Source organism: Falco rusticolus, chromosome 7, assembly GCF_015220075.1.
Source record: "Falco rusticolus isolate bFalRus1 chromosome 7, bFalRus1.pri, whole genome shotgun sequence".
NCBI classification, from domain to species: domain Eukaryota; kingdom Metazoa; phylum Chordata; class Aves; order Falconiformes; family Falconidae; genus Falco; species Falco rusticolus.
The window spans coordinates 59649581-59665989 of record NC_051193.1 but is presented as its reverse complement, the minus strand read 5'-3'; the positions used below and the strand labels follow the sequence as shown (position 1 = coordinate 59665989).

General features: G+C 35.5%; 1 protein-coding gene across 5 annotated transcripts in view; it reads left to right on the top strand.

Annotated features, from left to right (window-relative positions):
• Positions 1–16066, top strand: part of STRN3 (striatin 3) — a 68064-nt gene extending 51998 nt beyond the window's left edge. For all 5 annotated transcript variants that reach the window (XM_037393517.1, XM_037393520.1, XM_037393518.1 and 2 more), the window contains 8 exons: positions 5677–5852; positions 5985–6032; positions 6834–6955; positions 8620–8787; positions 9040–9180; positions 10538–10645; positions 12962–13048; positions 13162–16066. In XM_037393517.1, coding sequence (XP_037249414.1) covers positions 5677–5852; positions 5985–6032; positions 6834–6955; positions 8620–8787; positions 9040–9180; positions 10538–10645; positions 12962–13048; positions 13162–13331 — 1020 coding nt within the window. In that variant the 3' untranslated portion in view covers positions 13332–16066. The remainder of the gene's footprint in view (positions 1–5676; positions 5853–5984; positions 6033–6833; positions 6956–8619; positions 8788–9039; positions 9181–10537; positions 10646–12961; positions 13049–13161) is intronic.
• The last annotated feature ends 343 nt before the right edge of the window (positions 16067–16409 follow it).

Genomic DNA, 16409 nt, shown 5'->3' with positions numbered 1-16409 from the left:
CCAAAATCTCAAGTCAACCTGTATGCTGGACAATTAATGCATGGACTAGTTAGTATGATGAGCCTTAGGGTTGGTCTGTAATACTGTATCTTGCATGGCTTCATTTGTGGTTGGCTTTTTTAGTGTCATAGGAATGATTATCAGTAACAATTAATAGCATAGATCCCACTATCTCTCTACAACTCCAGTATTAGCAGAATACTTCATATCTCTATTATAGGTCATTATTATCCATTGTTCTCCAATTAGCTCTCCATTGAGAATTACTATATACATAGAAGGAACAAGTTCCTGGGCTGAAATGATAGCAGTCTGGAAGAACAGTGAGAAGCAGCAGCACTATTCTTGTACTTTTTCTAAAAGTATATTTGGTTTTTAGGTACTGTCAGAGGCCAACGCTGAGTTAAAAGCATCTTAGATCAAATTAATGCAGTCATTAATTTGTTCTGATGCCGTAATAGTGAATACGCCATACTTCTTTATATGCTAAAGAGATTACAATAATGTCTTTCATGTAGAAGAAGGAATTTTTGATGTCTCCTTCAAGAACTCCAGTAGTGTAGGGAAAGTTGGCCTGTAGAGGATGGCCTGTGAGAGACTTTCAGAAGCAAGATTGATTTTGTGGAAAATGTCATACTTGACTGCAACATTGCAACGTTGCAATATATTGTTCTCTTTTATGAAGTACAGCTTCTTCATAAAAGTGTGCAGCCATTTTTCTTATTCCAGGAAGGAGGAATATAGACAGGTGAGCCAAGACAAACTCAGGAAGCATTACAGTGAATAATACAATCAACACCAACTGATCAGACTGTTTCAGGAGAATTCGTGGTACTTGCAACAAACCTGACAATACTTTTTTATTGTGCAAAGCACAATGCAGAATAGAACTTGGAGTTGCCTTTGCTCTTGAAAAACTTAAAGCAGAGAATAGAGGTGATAAATACACAAGTATAAAATACTGCCTGAGATAAAGAATTTGCAGCAGAAGGCAGTACCTCACAAATTTGCTGAAGGTGTCAGTGATCCTGTAGATGAAGATGATGTTACTGCTTCAGTGTAGCTGGATTTTCAAAATTTTCTCACTGAGACCCTTCATTAGAGGCTTTTCAGTTACAGCTTGGTTTAGGAGATGTGTGGGGAGAGGTTATCTCATACTTGAATATCTGGCTGATACAGGAGATGAGAGATGAAGTAAATTTTTGCTTTCTTCCTGTTTCATTCACCAAATAGGAATGAGAAGTGATTGACCGTAATGATCACTTGTTTTCTCTCCTTCCTATCCAATCCTCCTTTCCCAGTGCTTTTAGCATATCTGCTGTCTTTTAAAGCATATCTGAAAAGTGTATGGTGGCTTCTGAAGTCTTTTTATGTCAGTAAATAAAAACCTGAAGTATCAGATAACATAGATGGAAATAATTTTTTTTTTTTACCAGATCCTGTCATGAATCTGAAGAGACTGAAATTCAGATGCTGTTAGTTCTCCATCACAATGTTCCTTCAGGTTAAAAATTCCTTGATAGTTCTTAATTTCTGAAGTTGTTCCACGTAACTGATCTGCAGTGCAAGAAGACCATGTCTTACCTTGTACTTGTAGGACATCTTCATCTCATGCCCCTATGAGCTTAGCTGAGTCCACCTTCTTTTCTAGTAAATCTCCGAATAAGCAGGTAATGCTCAGCTAAATTAGTTTAAGTAAAACAACAGTAACAAAAACCAACAACCCAAACCACTTAATCCTACTTCTTCCATTTTGGTCCCAATAGGTCCATGCTGTTCAGATGGCTTGTGTGAGCCATTATAGCGCATGAATTAAGCCACAACAGGTTTTCACTAGTTTTCACGTATCACTCCTTGATGAGGGTGGTGTTTTGAAAAGGAAAGGATATGTGGACAAGATGGAGATCAAGTTTTAAACCTTAAGAATTTCAACTACAGCTGAAACTTTTTCTGTATGTGAATGTGTTAGTGCACAAGTTGTCCAAAAGACTAGCCATCTATAATACAGTACAGTCATCTCAAGTCATGTCTTTTTGATATCTAGTTCTTTATATTTACCTCAGTGTATGTAATTATTTGTATGCCGAGGGAGTAATATTGTTAACCAAATAAGAAAAATGTATATTCTTGGATTCATACCTGCACAGGATGGTGGTAGTTTTCTGTTGTAGGACTCGCTGTGAAATGGAAAGTCCGCAATTATCAGAGCATCTAAATTTGAAATCTCAAATCAGTCACATTATCAAGGAAAAACAGCATTAAAACATTGAAAGACACTGACTACAGTTACTAATTATGGCTTTCCGATTCTTCTGTATTGCTTTTTAATTCCTCTGTTTGCTGTAGATGAGTAGTTGGTTGAGACAGGGAAATACACATCACCTTACTGTGCTGTAAGGATTCTGTTGAACACACGGGCAAGGAGTATCTTCCTTCCCTGGTGTCTTTGGTTTTTATTTTTTTCTTTAGCTGAGGTGTAGCTTCTTTCAGTCTGATTTGCTACTGGTTTACAAGGCAGAACGGATAGGTTGCTTGCCTGTGTTCCCATACAGACAAAATGAAGGCAAAAAGAGATTAAGTTTAATTGAGCAAGTATTAGAAAGTAGGCATTTCTGATTTCTGATTGCTCCTCTGATCTGTTTAGCAATTTCTTGTGGTGTTTGTCTGGTTTCTATTTTTCTAAGGAGATTTTGTGGTAAAGATTTTTTTAGGACATGTAAAGAGTTTTGTCTCCTGACCTAGGCAGAGTTTTTGTTTGGGTGTTGGTTGGTGGTTTTGGGCAGGGGAACAACTCTTGGTTTTGGTAGACCTGCTATTCTAATCAGCTATTCTGTGGCTGTTTGCTGACTAGGGACTAGGATCAAGGATTCAGCTGACCCCTTTTGGTCCTGTTTAGTAAAGCCCGCCAAAGTTCAGGGGAAAAGGGAGAAAGAGCTAGTGAAGCTGTATGGTTCCATAGCCTGTCTTGTCATGGCTTTATCTTCTGGCATTTACAGTAGAGCTTTAAGACTCAATGGGGCAGTGTGTCCACCTTCTGTTTTGAGAGGCTTGTCATACTTTAGAACATTGTTACAGGGTCCCATTTTACTACTTTTCCATTGTATCTCTGGCCCATTTTGTATCTCATGTTTTATCCTTTGTAATCAGCAAATCCCTTTTCCAAGCCCTTGACTGTGTTTATCTGAGGTGTAATATTTTTTTAAAATGCACTAGTAGTTAGGTTTTGCCTTAGAGGTTGCAAGGATCTCTTCTTAAAGATGTGCCAGTTCTGTTACTCTTGCAGTAAGCATGTCAAGATTCAGTGGAAACTTGGATGGGGGGGAAAAAGAATTAAACAAGAAAAAATGCGCTTATATATAACTAGATTTCTAGGAAGGTGTTCATGGTGCCTTCTAAAAGAACTAAGATGTTCAAGTCTGTTTTAAAAAATTAAGGCTTAAAAGCTGTACTTAATATAGGAAATGTACCTTGTTTTTCATAACTTCTGTAAATTCTGTACCTCACATTTTAGCAGATTCCTCAGAACTGCTGAGAATGAAATTATGATTGCAACAGCCATTAAAAAATGTAATGAATTTTTTTCCTTTTTTTTGAAAAATAAGGACCACTGTATTCGGTCCTGATTTTCTTGAATGACTCTTCATCACAACTGTAATAGAAATCCATGTGGTGTGTATGCACTTTGTACATAAAAATCAAGGTCTTCTGTCTAATCTGAGACATAATAACGTGCACTAAAATTAACCATTGCTATTCCAAATGTTTTGCTGTTTCAAATCTTTGCCTTTAGTTTGTCCAGGCCCCAGATAACCACAAATGCATGAGGCAACATGAGTTATCCAGCTGCATGAATACATTACGTAATCAGGATTAAAAATATTGAGGGACTCTGCTAGAAAAACATAATTTCTTTTTCAAAAACCTCCCCCCCCCCGCCTTCTCTTATCCACTATAGATTGAGAGGTGAATAAATATGCAGCTTGGGCTGAAATCTATCAAGTTTATTGCAGAACTCCAGAATTCCATTCTGTTCCTGAAACAAAGATTGTTCTTTTTAAGGAGTTTGTATATAATATGCACTGTAGTGCTAAATAATTTAAGTCTCAATAAAAATACTGTGATATTCAATATACTCTGAAGTAGGAAGTCTGAAAACAAAATGCTTTGTTGTGATATGTATTTAGATGGTATTAAAAATACAAATTACATGTCAGTATAGCAAGTTTCTGTTGCTTGAGCTGAATTTGGCATACTTTGTGCTTAGGCCAGAAATTTACGTTAATATAAGGCAAAAGTAAGTGCCTGCACATCTGTAACTCAGAACAGTAAATTTTATTGCCTGAGCCTTTCTATTTATTTTGCTTGGATAGAATCAAATTTAGTTTGAGTGAGTAGTGGTAATTCAGTCCAGGATATAGATTTGGTCCAAGAGTACTTAGTACAGCATATTTTATGTTATGATCTGATTTTTATTTTAGTCCTGACACATATAAGTTACTAAGATTTTTTTAGCTACGGGAGATTTTAGTCTGTTAATAGTGTTGGTGAAAATATCTTGGGATACTGAGAGATTCTGGCCTATAGTTGAGAAACATTTTAACAATTATGTGGTGAATAGATAGTGTGCAAGGCAGAGGATAGGACTAGTTTCTGTTCATTCTTAGTGTGCTAATTTTGGTCATCTAACTAAAGTCAGTTTTCTAAACTCCTTTTATTACTTGAGGGGCAGAGAGAAGTATCTGCACATTTATTTCTCCTCATGGAAACTTTGGACAAATGGGATGTAGTCTTTTCAGGGTCTGCTCTCTGCATCATGTAAAATGTATTCAAAGCTGTAAAGTAGTCTCTTGCAGTCACTAGATGAGTTTGAGGTTTTCTGGTAACTCCTCAGTGTTACCTATAATTAATATCAAGCAGCTGTAATTTTTTTAATTTAGCCTAACAGTCTATAGGTTAAGAGTATGAATTGGATGTTCACAATATATAAATGTCAAGTTTGTATATATTGCTTCATATAGTAACTAAGTTACTGTCTCACAGATATATTTAAAACTCACTGAAGACTTTAAAAATACTTATATGTAATCTTATGCTTGAAATTATGACAAATATGTATTGAAATTTGGATTACCTATTTGTGTGTACATACCTTCATGTGTAGAAGTATTCAAGAATTATGTGTTTCCTGTCATTCTCAGTCAGGTTACTCATCTGAAGAAGGTCAATCACTAGGGACCTGAAGCTCATTTCATTTATCACTTAAACATAATAAACTTTCAGCAGTTGTAATCTCTTCCTTGGGTGCAGACCACATGATAAGCAATGAAACCTTTATCTTTGTTCAGGGAAGAAGAATTAAAATACCACTGCACAGAAGAGTTAAAGCCAGTTCTTGAAAATCAAGACTTCCTGTTGCTTATTCAGCATTGTACTCCATTCCACTCTGGGACAAAAGAAACTATGACAGTAGAAAAATCTGCAGACTACCTTGCATGTGAGAGAGGGAGTTAGAGATGCATGTAGACAGATCAATAGATAAATGCAGGTTTAAGATTGAACATGCATTAGCTGAATCAAAAATAGCGTGTTTTCCTATAATACAGGGAGATACATATTATATGTATTCTTGAACCCAAGATAAAATTATTACTCCTTTCCTTTTCTGTTTTTTTTAAGCTGCCAGCTAATAAAGATGCCTTCCGAAAGACATGGAACCCTAAGTATACGCTACGCAGTCATTTTGATGGAGTGCGGGCATTAGCTTTTCATCCTGTAGAGCCTGTGCTGGTTACAGCCTCTGAGGACCATACTCTAAAACTTTGGAATTTGCAGAAAACAGTTCCTGCCAAAAAGCAAGTATATGGGTTTTTATAAAACATCAGTTGTGTTTTAAATGCCTTTGAAATTGATTAAACTCTTAAAAGTTCTCAGAGCTTTTCAGTAGAAATTTCGTGTAGTGTAATAACTCTTCCTTTCTCTTTTAGGAGTGCCTCTTTAGATGTAGAACCCATCTACACATTTAGGGCTCATATGTAAGTGTTTGACATAATTAATGCTTGATAAATATATTGTCATTATCTTATGGTTTCATAGGTCACTTCAGTGTAAAAGCCACAAATATATATTCTATTTTTACAACGTATAGACAAGGTCTGTTATACTTTGTGAAAACAGGTAAAAATTGAGTCCCTGTCACAACTGGCATAGACCATGGTAACGCAAGCACAGGAAGTGGCAAATGTGGTTAGTTGCAATGGAAAGGAGAGGTTGTAGAACACGATAATTAAATCACCTGAGTGATGCCCATGTCTTGGACTGTGGATTTTATATACATAAAGAAGATAAATAAGCTAGAATTTATTAGGCTTGCCTAGTATCTTCACATACAGGTCTGAGAAATTAAAAGTATGGATGCAGTCATCAGGACCCAAAAAAACCCCCGTTGAATGCAGATTCAATGAGTGAAAAATCAGGAGATCAAGCATGTGACTAGGAGGATTCTGAATTCCTGCAACCACCTCTTCCAGCATAAGTAGCTATTAGATTGGCATTAGATGCACTGTGGAAAAGCACCATTTGTAGGTGTAGTTACTGTTGTTTCTGAGGAATAAGGTGGTGGTGTTTGAATTTCTTGAATTTGGATAGTTTTAGTGAATTTGTTACGAATATTTTAATAGAAGTTGGTATCACTTGAGACTTAAAGGTTTTAACAGAATTGTTTCTTTGGAGTTTGAATGTTTTTAAACTGCTTTCTGATCCAGGTTTTTTTAAGTCGGATTTTAATTTCTATCCAGGCAGTATCAATAAACCTCTTGTTCTGTCTCTCCCAATAGTGGACCTGTATTGTCATTGGCAATTAGTTCCAATGGAGAGCAGTGTTTCAGTGGTGGTATTGATGCAACCATCCAGTGGTGGAACATGCCTAGCCCTAATGTGGATCCATATGATACCTATGGTAAGTACCTTTTAAAAGACACAACTTATGACTGTTGTCTTCAGCTTTAATTTTCTGCTTGATGCTAATCTGTTTTCTAGAGCTTTTGTGAAATGTAATTGCCATTTATCAGCTAAATTGTGTATTTTCAACTTTTTGTATGTGTTAATCATTAATTACTCCTGCTTGCACTGGTGATCTACTTTGTACAGAACTGAAACAGGAAGACTGGCAATTTCTGAGGTTTAAAGAAAAAAAATTATCATAACTCTTATTTAAGAAGCATGTTTATGCTTACGAATTTGAACCAAAATTCCAGATTTTTGAATGTTTATTTAATTTTTCCTGATAGGAATTTCTCAGAAAACTAAGATGAGTGTACTCAAATTCTGTGTCCCATGTTTCTGATTTGTATCTCTGTTCCCATAACCGATGTCTCTAAAATTAAAGAGCTGATAACTGCTTGGAAAACTGTGCATCAGTCTCCTGCTGTTGCTGGTGATCAGCATTTTGTGTTTAGTGTATTTCTAAGGGTGCAGTTCCATGGTTCAGTGAAGCCTGAATGGGACAAAGTCAAGAATTCTTCCTTTCTCCCTTCTGTCAATGTAATGAGTGAGCTAATACAACACTCAGGCTGCGTAATCTGTGGCACTGAGATGGGCAGGAATGGGAAGCAGTACTGTCTTGCGCCAATTTAGGAAGACTGCTGCACCCTGTCCCCTAAAACATAGATGCCCCGCTGCTAAAAATTTATTCAGTAGAGTCTAATCACTGAGACTAGTCTGATTTGTTTGTGAAGGTAGGATTGCTGGTATAATTTTCATGGGCCTCAGACAAAACTGTCTCTACTCAAGTGATGGTTATTTTTTTAAAAAAGAGCTTTAATAGGATGTTTTTTCCTCCTTAAAGCTTGTTAGCAGGGTTTTGGATTGCAAGACCAACTTGTCTTTAATTTTCTACAAAATTAAATTCTGGCTTTATTCTTTTCCTTATCTTATTTTTTCTTAGCTTTTTGTCTCACTTCTCTACTCAATGCCTGGTAGAGAATAGATTAAGAAACCCTCTATAAAAGATAACTATGAGGTATCAGAGAGAAGAAAACAAGAATGTGTTTCCCTGTTCCATAGCAGAAATAATCTTGGTTTAATTATTACAGTGCTTGAGAGTTTTAGAGCATGCTCCTGTGTTGTCAGAGTATGCAGAGTAAAAACAGCATTGTCAGTGTTTGCTGATCCTGTCAGATGTTTTTGCACCTTGTACAGAGCAAGGGCTGTGACCAAGCATCTTTAAGATGCTCAGTTTGAAGGGAAGAAACAAGTGCCTCTGAGAAGAGGTGATGACAAGCATGAATTGTTCTGGAAAAAGGGACCTAGTTGTTTGTGGGGGCATTTTTGGCTCGTTGGTTTGGTGGAATTTTTTATTTGGGTGTTGGTGGTTTGGGTTTTTTGTTTGTTTGTTTGGGGTTGGTTTGGGGTTTTTTTTTTAGAATTATGGCGATGGTTGTGCAAAACTACTTCCTGTGTAATTTTCTAGCTATTGCTTAAACAGGAAAGGCTGGGGGCGGGGGGGGGCCATATGACAGGTTTTTGTGGAATTTAATTTATCTTGAGGTACAAGAAAATACTTATTTAATGTTTCTTCACTGAGAAGGTTTCATTTCTGAACTTTTGTGGTTTTTTTTTCAGAGCCAAACGTTCTAGCTGGCACATTAATTGCTCACACAGATGCAGTCTGGGGTCTTGCTTACAGCAGTGTAAAGAATCACTTACTATCTTGTTCAGCAGATGGCACTATTAGATTATGGAACCCACCAGAAAAAATGCCCTGTATTTGCACTTACAATGGAGAAAAAGGTAAGGTTTTTTTGCAGTGGTTTTGAAAATCTGTTATGAGGCAGCTGATGATGCATCCAGGCTCATTATCCCCATTTATCAAAACTAGGACTAAAGGGAAAAATCTTTTAATAAAGTAATCCTGGTGCTGTAGCACTATTTTAAAGGAGGGAGTGAATTTCTTTGAAGTATGAGTATAAAACAAACTAAATGTTTAAACTGTCAGGGATTTTTAAAGCGTTTCTTTCAAAAGACATTTTTCTCTCTTTCTAGAGCATGGAATACCTACATCAGTTGACTTTATAGGTTGTGACCCTGCTCATATGGTGGCATCTTTTAACACTGGCAGCACAGTCATCTATGATTTAGAAACATCCCAGTCAGTGGTAATGCTTTCATCACAAATAGAATCTGGTAAGTAAAGCTGTTTTGTATTAACTATCCATCTTGGATGAGGTGCCTTTTTCAAAGTTTTATTATATGGTGAAGTAAATGAAAAAGTTTTGCTGCTCTCCTGCATCATGCATTTTGGAAGTTGGTTAGATGCTTGGAAGAGGAACAATGGAAAAGATTGTGGATTAGCAGGATTTGAAAGCCATGGTTTTTTGTTCTCCAAGCTAAGGGTTCTCAAGATTCTGTTGTCTGAATTGCATATTAAAACACATTTTTCATTATATACCCTTGACATGGAGGATATTAACATAAATAAATAAGTTAAGCAGAATATTAGTTCAGTGCAGAATTCTACACAGGTTGTGCTGAAACACTCTCTCCTGTGAAACTTTTAGTATTAGAAATTTTGTTGCTACAAATAAGGTGCTACAAAAATGTAGCTCTGAGAATTCAGTGTATCTGATGAAACTGTATAGATAGAAGAGCATTGATAGCTTCTTTTCTTGAACCTGTGAAAGTGTTCCATAAGGAAAAACGCCAGTTTCTGGTCATTCCTTTCTATGAAATGAGATCTAAAGAATAATATAGGGAGAGAATTTGCTTCTCCCCTCCAAGCAGTCTAGTTTACTACTTACTGTATTAAGTAGGTTATATAAAGACTTCACCACCGGTTATAAAACCATGTAAAAGCTATATTCTAAATAACGTGCAAAAATTGGCATTGACAGTGAGAAAGAAAATCACAAATTGGAGAAATACCTCTCCTAGTTTGAAGAGAATCTTAAATGAAATCAACAAAAACTAAGCACAGAAGTGAAGGGAACAAGCCTTGAAACACTGGCATATCAAGATAAGAAAATGTTTTTTAAAGAGTATTCTAAAAACTTCTAACGACATTCTAAACCATTCATGTTTCTTTAACTTGAAATAAGACGTATACATATCTGGCAACCTTAATAGATTGGGTTGACTTCAGTTATTTGGATCCTTCCCCTGCCCACCCCCCCAGTCTTTTTTGATGTGGATGTATAAGAGCTGTGTGCTAAACATATATTATAGATGCCACAGTTTGTTTCTACTTGGCTAGTGCTGCCCCTGCAGTACTTCCTTGCTTTGTTTGCTACCTCAGTCAAGAACCCTTCATGTGTATAAACCACTTACACAGCTTTAGCCTGACAGTACATTGGCTAGAGTCTTAGCCCCATCCGGTAAAGCAAGAAACTTATTTCTTACGAGACTCATTGATGTTCTTCCTAAATAATATTGATGCTCTTATTATATATTAGTTAATATAGTAAGATAAAGTGTAGTGCTAAAATAATCTCGTTTTAATTTTAACCCTATAAGGCAGGTGAATATTTTTTTGTTTTATTTTCAGGTGTACAATCAAATAATCATATTAACAAGGTAGTAAGTCATCCCACACTTCCTGTAACTATTACAGCACATGAAGATAGACACATCAAATTTTTTGACAACAAAACGGGTAAGGATAAACGGAACTTAATCTGTATATATCAGTATGTTTAAAGTAAATCTGGATGGGCATAGGACATAATCCATTTGTAGAAAACTCACTAGTGATGCAGATTTACAAAAAGAGAACTCTGGGTTTTTTAAGATTAAACCTCTTCAGTACCTTTTCTATGAAATAGTGATACCTGTTGCAATTGTGACTTCAGCAGTCAGAAATTACTCTCTCAAAACAGAGATAGTTGTGAGGGACGAGAAGGTCCTCTAAAGTTAGCACTTTGCTAATTTATAGAATGTCTACCATTTTCTTCCTGTCTTCATCATTTCCATGCTTTTAACTCATAAGCGTATATCAGTTTTATGTTTTTCAACTCTGAAGAGTAAAGAACACTACTTAGTACCTATTAGACTAGAAGTAACCCAAAATTCACTGTAGTAATGGGATTCTGTGTTACACTTAAGTTGCTGATGAAGTTTGTAAGGCAGAAAAGGATCTGGAAAAAAGGGGAAAGAAAGGTATAGGAAAAAACTGCACAGTCTGTCATGACAAAAAGTTTGGAATAATTATAAGAATGAATATAAACTTCCCATTTATCAAATTATCAGTCACTTCCTGCATGTTGTACTACCAAAAGTTGGAAGATGAAAAAAATCAGCATAAGCTGACTTGTAAGCACATGTGCAAAACCTCTGTTTTAAGTATGTTTGTTTTGGGTGGAGTGGGGGACAGTATTCTTGGGTTTTTTGTTTTCAAAGAAAAAAACTAGATGTTTTTTTCCCATTCTCACCTGCCATGAATGTATTTGAATTGTGGTGATTAAATGTGTTGCAATGATTGTTCTTGAAATTAAAATTTATTACTTCAAGGAAACAAAGATGTAGAATAAGGAGAAAAATCTTGCATGAACAAAGAATTGAGTCAAAAACAGGAAGCAGAAAGTTGAAGTAGATGGTCTGTTTGTGACATAAATTACCATGTCCTGGAGGGATCAGCGGCAGTTCAACATAATAAGAATCATCTGGACAAGGGACAGTAGGTTGACAGTTAACTGACATTCATTAATTCAGGGTATTAAAGATGAAGGCTGACGAGGAGGAACTAAAGATCTTAATAGACTTAAGAGCAGGCAAATTAAATTCCATGTGGATAAATGTGAAATGACGCATGTAAGGAAAAACAAACTTTATAATATAAAATAATAATCACTGAGCTGACTGTTCTTATTCAAGGTAAAACCACAAAGTTGTAAGAAGAGGCTGGATGGAAATGTCAGTTCTTTTCTTGGCAGTCAGAACAGCAAAATGAAAGTTAGGAGGAAGGAAAGGAATAAACAACAAAAAGAATCACTGTTAATGCCTTTGTATGAATTCTTGGTGTATCCACATGCGTACTTTGTGTTACTCTGGTCTTCCTTATCTCAAAAGGGATGTAGCCAAATTAAAATGTTTCAGAGAATGGTTAAAAGATGATTGGAGATCTTCAGTAGCTTTTTAGCTTCTTCAGGAAGAATCTTAGTAACTAAACAGGCTGAGGTTCTTCAGGAAGACAGATGACTTGGTGAAGATGATATACTTTCTTCATGTTGGTCATGGTCTTACAGGGATTTATTTCTGTCTTTTCCAATACATGAACTAAGGTCCAGTTGATAACCCCCAATGGGTGACTGCTTCAAAACAGAAAGAGGTGGTCTTATGTGCAGTTAAATATTCTGGAACTCCTTCCCAAAAAGCATCGTAAGATGCTATTAAGAGTCCAGGAATGGAGGTCACTGGCAAGAAATGCATTAAGCGTAGTTGAATGCAGAGATAACACCTCATGTCTGTGACATAACTGAACAATTAACTGTTAGAAGCTGGAGAGTATTCTGGGCAAGTATCACTTACAGTTGGCTTGTTTTTATTTTCTTCCCTGGTTTATCACCAATAGCCTCTCTCTTAGCAATGACAGAGATAGATGGACCTCTGGTATGACTCACTAAGTCTCTTTTTACAAAGTTTCATCAATACTCTGTCCTACTGGGGTAGGTATTAGGACTTTTAAGGGACTGAAAATTGAGGTTCTCACCCAGTCATTTTAGGATTGGTCTTAATTGTCAGATGGCTAAAGAGCACTATAATGGGAATGCTTTTTTGCATTGCGTGTCATTTACCAATATACTTATACAAGAGTCTGCATTTGAAACAGTGATTTCTAATAGAATTGTATCATTCAGATATTGTTGGGATCTAAGTAAGTCTGTTGTTCTATATTGCATTAATTGGGAATGTTATTTTTTAAAAAAAGAATAATTCAGAAATTCACTGTTGGTTTTGTTGGGTTTTTTTTTAGGTAAAATGATCCATTCTATGGTTGCTCATTTGGATGCTGTCACAAGTCTAGCTGTAGATCCTAATGGAATCTATTTAATGTCTGGAAGTAAGGATTCTTTTCTTATTCTGTATATCTATAAATTTTGCATTTCTGATGCACTCCAGTGCCTAACAAACCTGACTTTGTCTCTTGTCTTTTTTCTTTCTTTTCCTAAACAGGCCATGATTGTTCCATTAGGTTATGGAATTTGGACAGCAAGACATGTGTGCAAGAAATAACAGCTCATAGGAAAAAGCTGGATGAATCAATTTATGATGTAGCATTTCATCCGTCAAAAGCATATATTGCCAGTGCAGGAGCTGATGCCCTTGCCAAAGTATTTGTGTGACATAGCAGAACAAACCTGCGTCATAACAGCAGGTCTGTTTGGACAAAAAAGAGGGAATGCGTCACTGCCATCAATGATAAGGTTACCAGTAAGACACTACATCTGATCTGCCTGGGTAAAGGCTCTTAATGTGGGGCAGGTATAAGTTGGTGAAAAATCACCACATCTTGAACAACGTCAGGCTCATTCATTTAACTGTAATTACTGTATTTGGGGGGGTGGGGAGAAATACAAAAAAGAAAACCAGTATTTGTAGCCTTGACTGGATATGAACTGAGCGTATGTCTGTTCTTTAGGTGTCTTTAAGCAAACGTGGAGTCTGATCTTACAAAAGACTTATTTTGGACTCTGTGTGCTGCCTTAGGGTTAGGAATGTGGTGCTCTTGTGGGGGGAAGTGAGCTCCAAGAGTAGCTTTCTTTTCATCTCTTAGTAATCTTCTGTTTATCAGTTGAATGCCACAGATTCCCCTTTTAAACTTTTATTTTGCTTTAAAGAAAGGAAATTTAACTTAAAATATTTTAGCATTAGTTGCACAAAATGTTTGGATAAAATTCTAGTTTTTATAAGTCTTTTTATATATTTAGCCTGTCACAACAGTGCTCAAGATTGTATTGATAATGTTTTTCTGCATTATAGAACCCTAAAACACAGAGATCTCACTGACCCGCTGCCGTGTAACCACACTCTTCCCTTCTTTTGCCTAATACAGCTCAGCTAAGTCCTTGCATAAGGATGCTAATTCTTCATCATCGCATAACTGTCTTCATAAATAAAGGACTGTAAAATGTGTTCAAATGAAACACAGAGGGGTTAACACCCCCAAATGAACTCTTTAAAAAAAAAAAAAATTAATCTTGGCATCCTATCACTATGTGATATTTTGTACATCTTACTGTATTTACGAGTTTATTTATCAAGGATTACCCATCTTGCTAATGGCCTATTGTTATTTATTTCACTTTTTGTTGGTCTTTATATCCTTTTATGTAGTGTGTTAAAGGGCCCTGTATATCTATTATGGCACTCTTTGAACAGTCTAAAATAGAAGAGAAAATGGGACATTTGATAATTCTAAAGTTGCAAACCAAGAAAGTCTTTTTCTTCTGGTTAAGTACCTGGAGTGGAGTTGATTCCAAAAAGCAATCTTGTTTCAGAACTTTTGGAGTGAAAATTATTTTTATTTGCGTTTCAAATAGAATACAAAAGTAGTTGATTCAAGATTCATAAATCTGCTGTGTTTTGACTAGTTATTCCCTGCTTTTATTTTCAGATGTGCTTCAGTTTATGGTGTAACTAAAGATTTTGTTTGTGTAATGCATGATTAATACAATAAAGTATTTTTTCTAGTCTTCCACAAAACTTTTCTGATCAGTTTGCGAGTTTTGATGAGTTTTGTAAGGTTTCTGTTTTACAAACTATGAATCAGCAAATTTTTAAGATTGTACCACATAGCAAAAGTACAGCTGTTGAAAAATAATGTATATAAAATGCATATAATAAATATTAAATGGTGTACCTGTATCTTACTGTTGGCTACATTATTTTATGTTGCACAGTTTGAAAGTGTCATTCTACAAATTACTAAATTAGGTCTAAACTTTAGCAAAATGACCATTTGTTTATTATGCTTATAAGCTGCTTTGCTTTTGGAAAATTGTAATAGTTGTCTGGATGTCAACCAAGTGTTCAGTTTCAAGCAGCAGTTCCCACTTATAAGAACATGTTTTCACAATATTTTTAGAGATTTTTACAAGAACAAATTGAAAATTGCTGGTGTATTGTTACAGCCTTTTTAAGATGATAATCACGCTGGTTTTCACTGTCTCGAGATTCAGGAGCCAGAAAGGTCCTCTGTTTTTATTTCAAACTACCAATGAATCATTCTGTTAAATTTAAAAAGAAAATTATAAAAAATCCTTTTGTAAATGCTTAAAATTTGCCCATATGTCAAATGTTATCTATTAACCTTTGTCCGTTTCTTTACAAGTCCTCCAATAAAGATGATGCACAAAAGGGCAGTCTTTTTGACCTGGAGCTTAGCCTTTTGCAACATTTAGCTACTCTGTGATGAGTCACTTTCCTGAAAGTGTATCAGCAGAAACAGACTACCACAATACGAATCCTAGATTTTGAAAGTAGTATGTTTAGGTATAAATTACCTTAAGCTAGAACATGTTCCTGTAAGTGGTTGTAACTGTATTGTTCCATGTAAGTTTCCAGTTTTGCACTGAGAATGTATCTCATGCCATCTCATGTCAAGCAAATTAGAATTAAGAAAGAAAAAAAAAAAGGGAAAAAAAGGTGCTCCTGGTAGGCAGAATACTGCAGTTATATTCTGAATTTAATTTTGTTTTAGTAATAATGTTACGTTGTTTGAAATGTTACAGTAAATTATAATTGTATAGAAATTGGAGAATTTTGTCCTTTATCTTGAAGATTGAGGTGAGGCCTTTCAGTAACTGCTTGTAGGACACTAAGATTTTACTTTTGAAAGTGACGTTCAGCTGACTTGCACTTTTTGTTCCTTCCAGTCTAAAGCATTCAACTAATAACAGACAAGAGAGTATTTGAATTTTATTGAAAGTAATTTCATAATCGCCTTTTCTGAAGCCAAACATTGTTTCTGGCAGCTTTTCAGACTGCTGCATTTTAATGCTTAAATGAAATGTGATTGTTTAATAAACATTGCCATGCATAACTGATCTTTTTTTTTAATTGTATTAAAATTGAAATGGTAAAACAAAAAAAATATTTGCTTATTTTCCTTAATTGAAATCTTAACGGTCATCTTAGTTCACTAACGTATAGTGGATCAAATGCTTCATTTACTAAATAATGACAATTATTTCTAATACAGTCTTTGTTTTTTGTGGGGTGTAACACGCTAAAACCTTTATTTGGCTTTTGGTTTTTTTGAACAGAAGAGCTGTAGTACTGGTGATGGGGAAAAACAATAGTGCTGAAATAAATGTTTTTATTTAGCAAAAACACCTTAACTTACGAGAGGACTGATTTACTTCTCTTTTGTAAGAAAGACCGAAAGGACTTTGGCTCAGAACCTGAATGGAAGGATACCT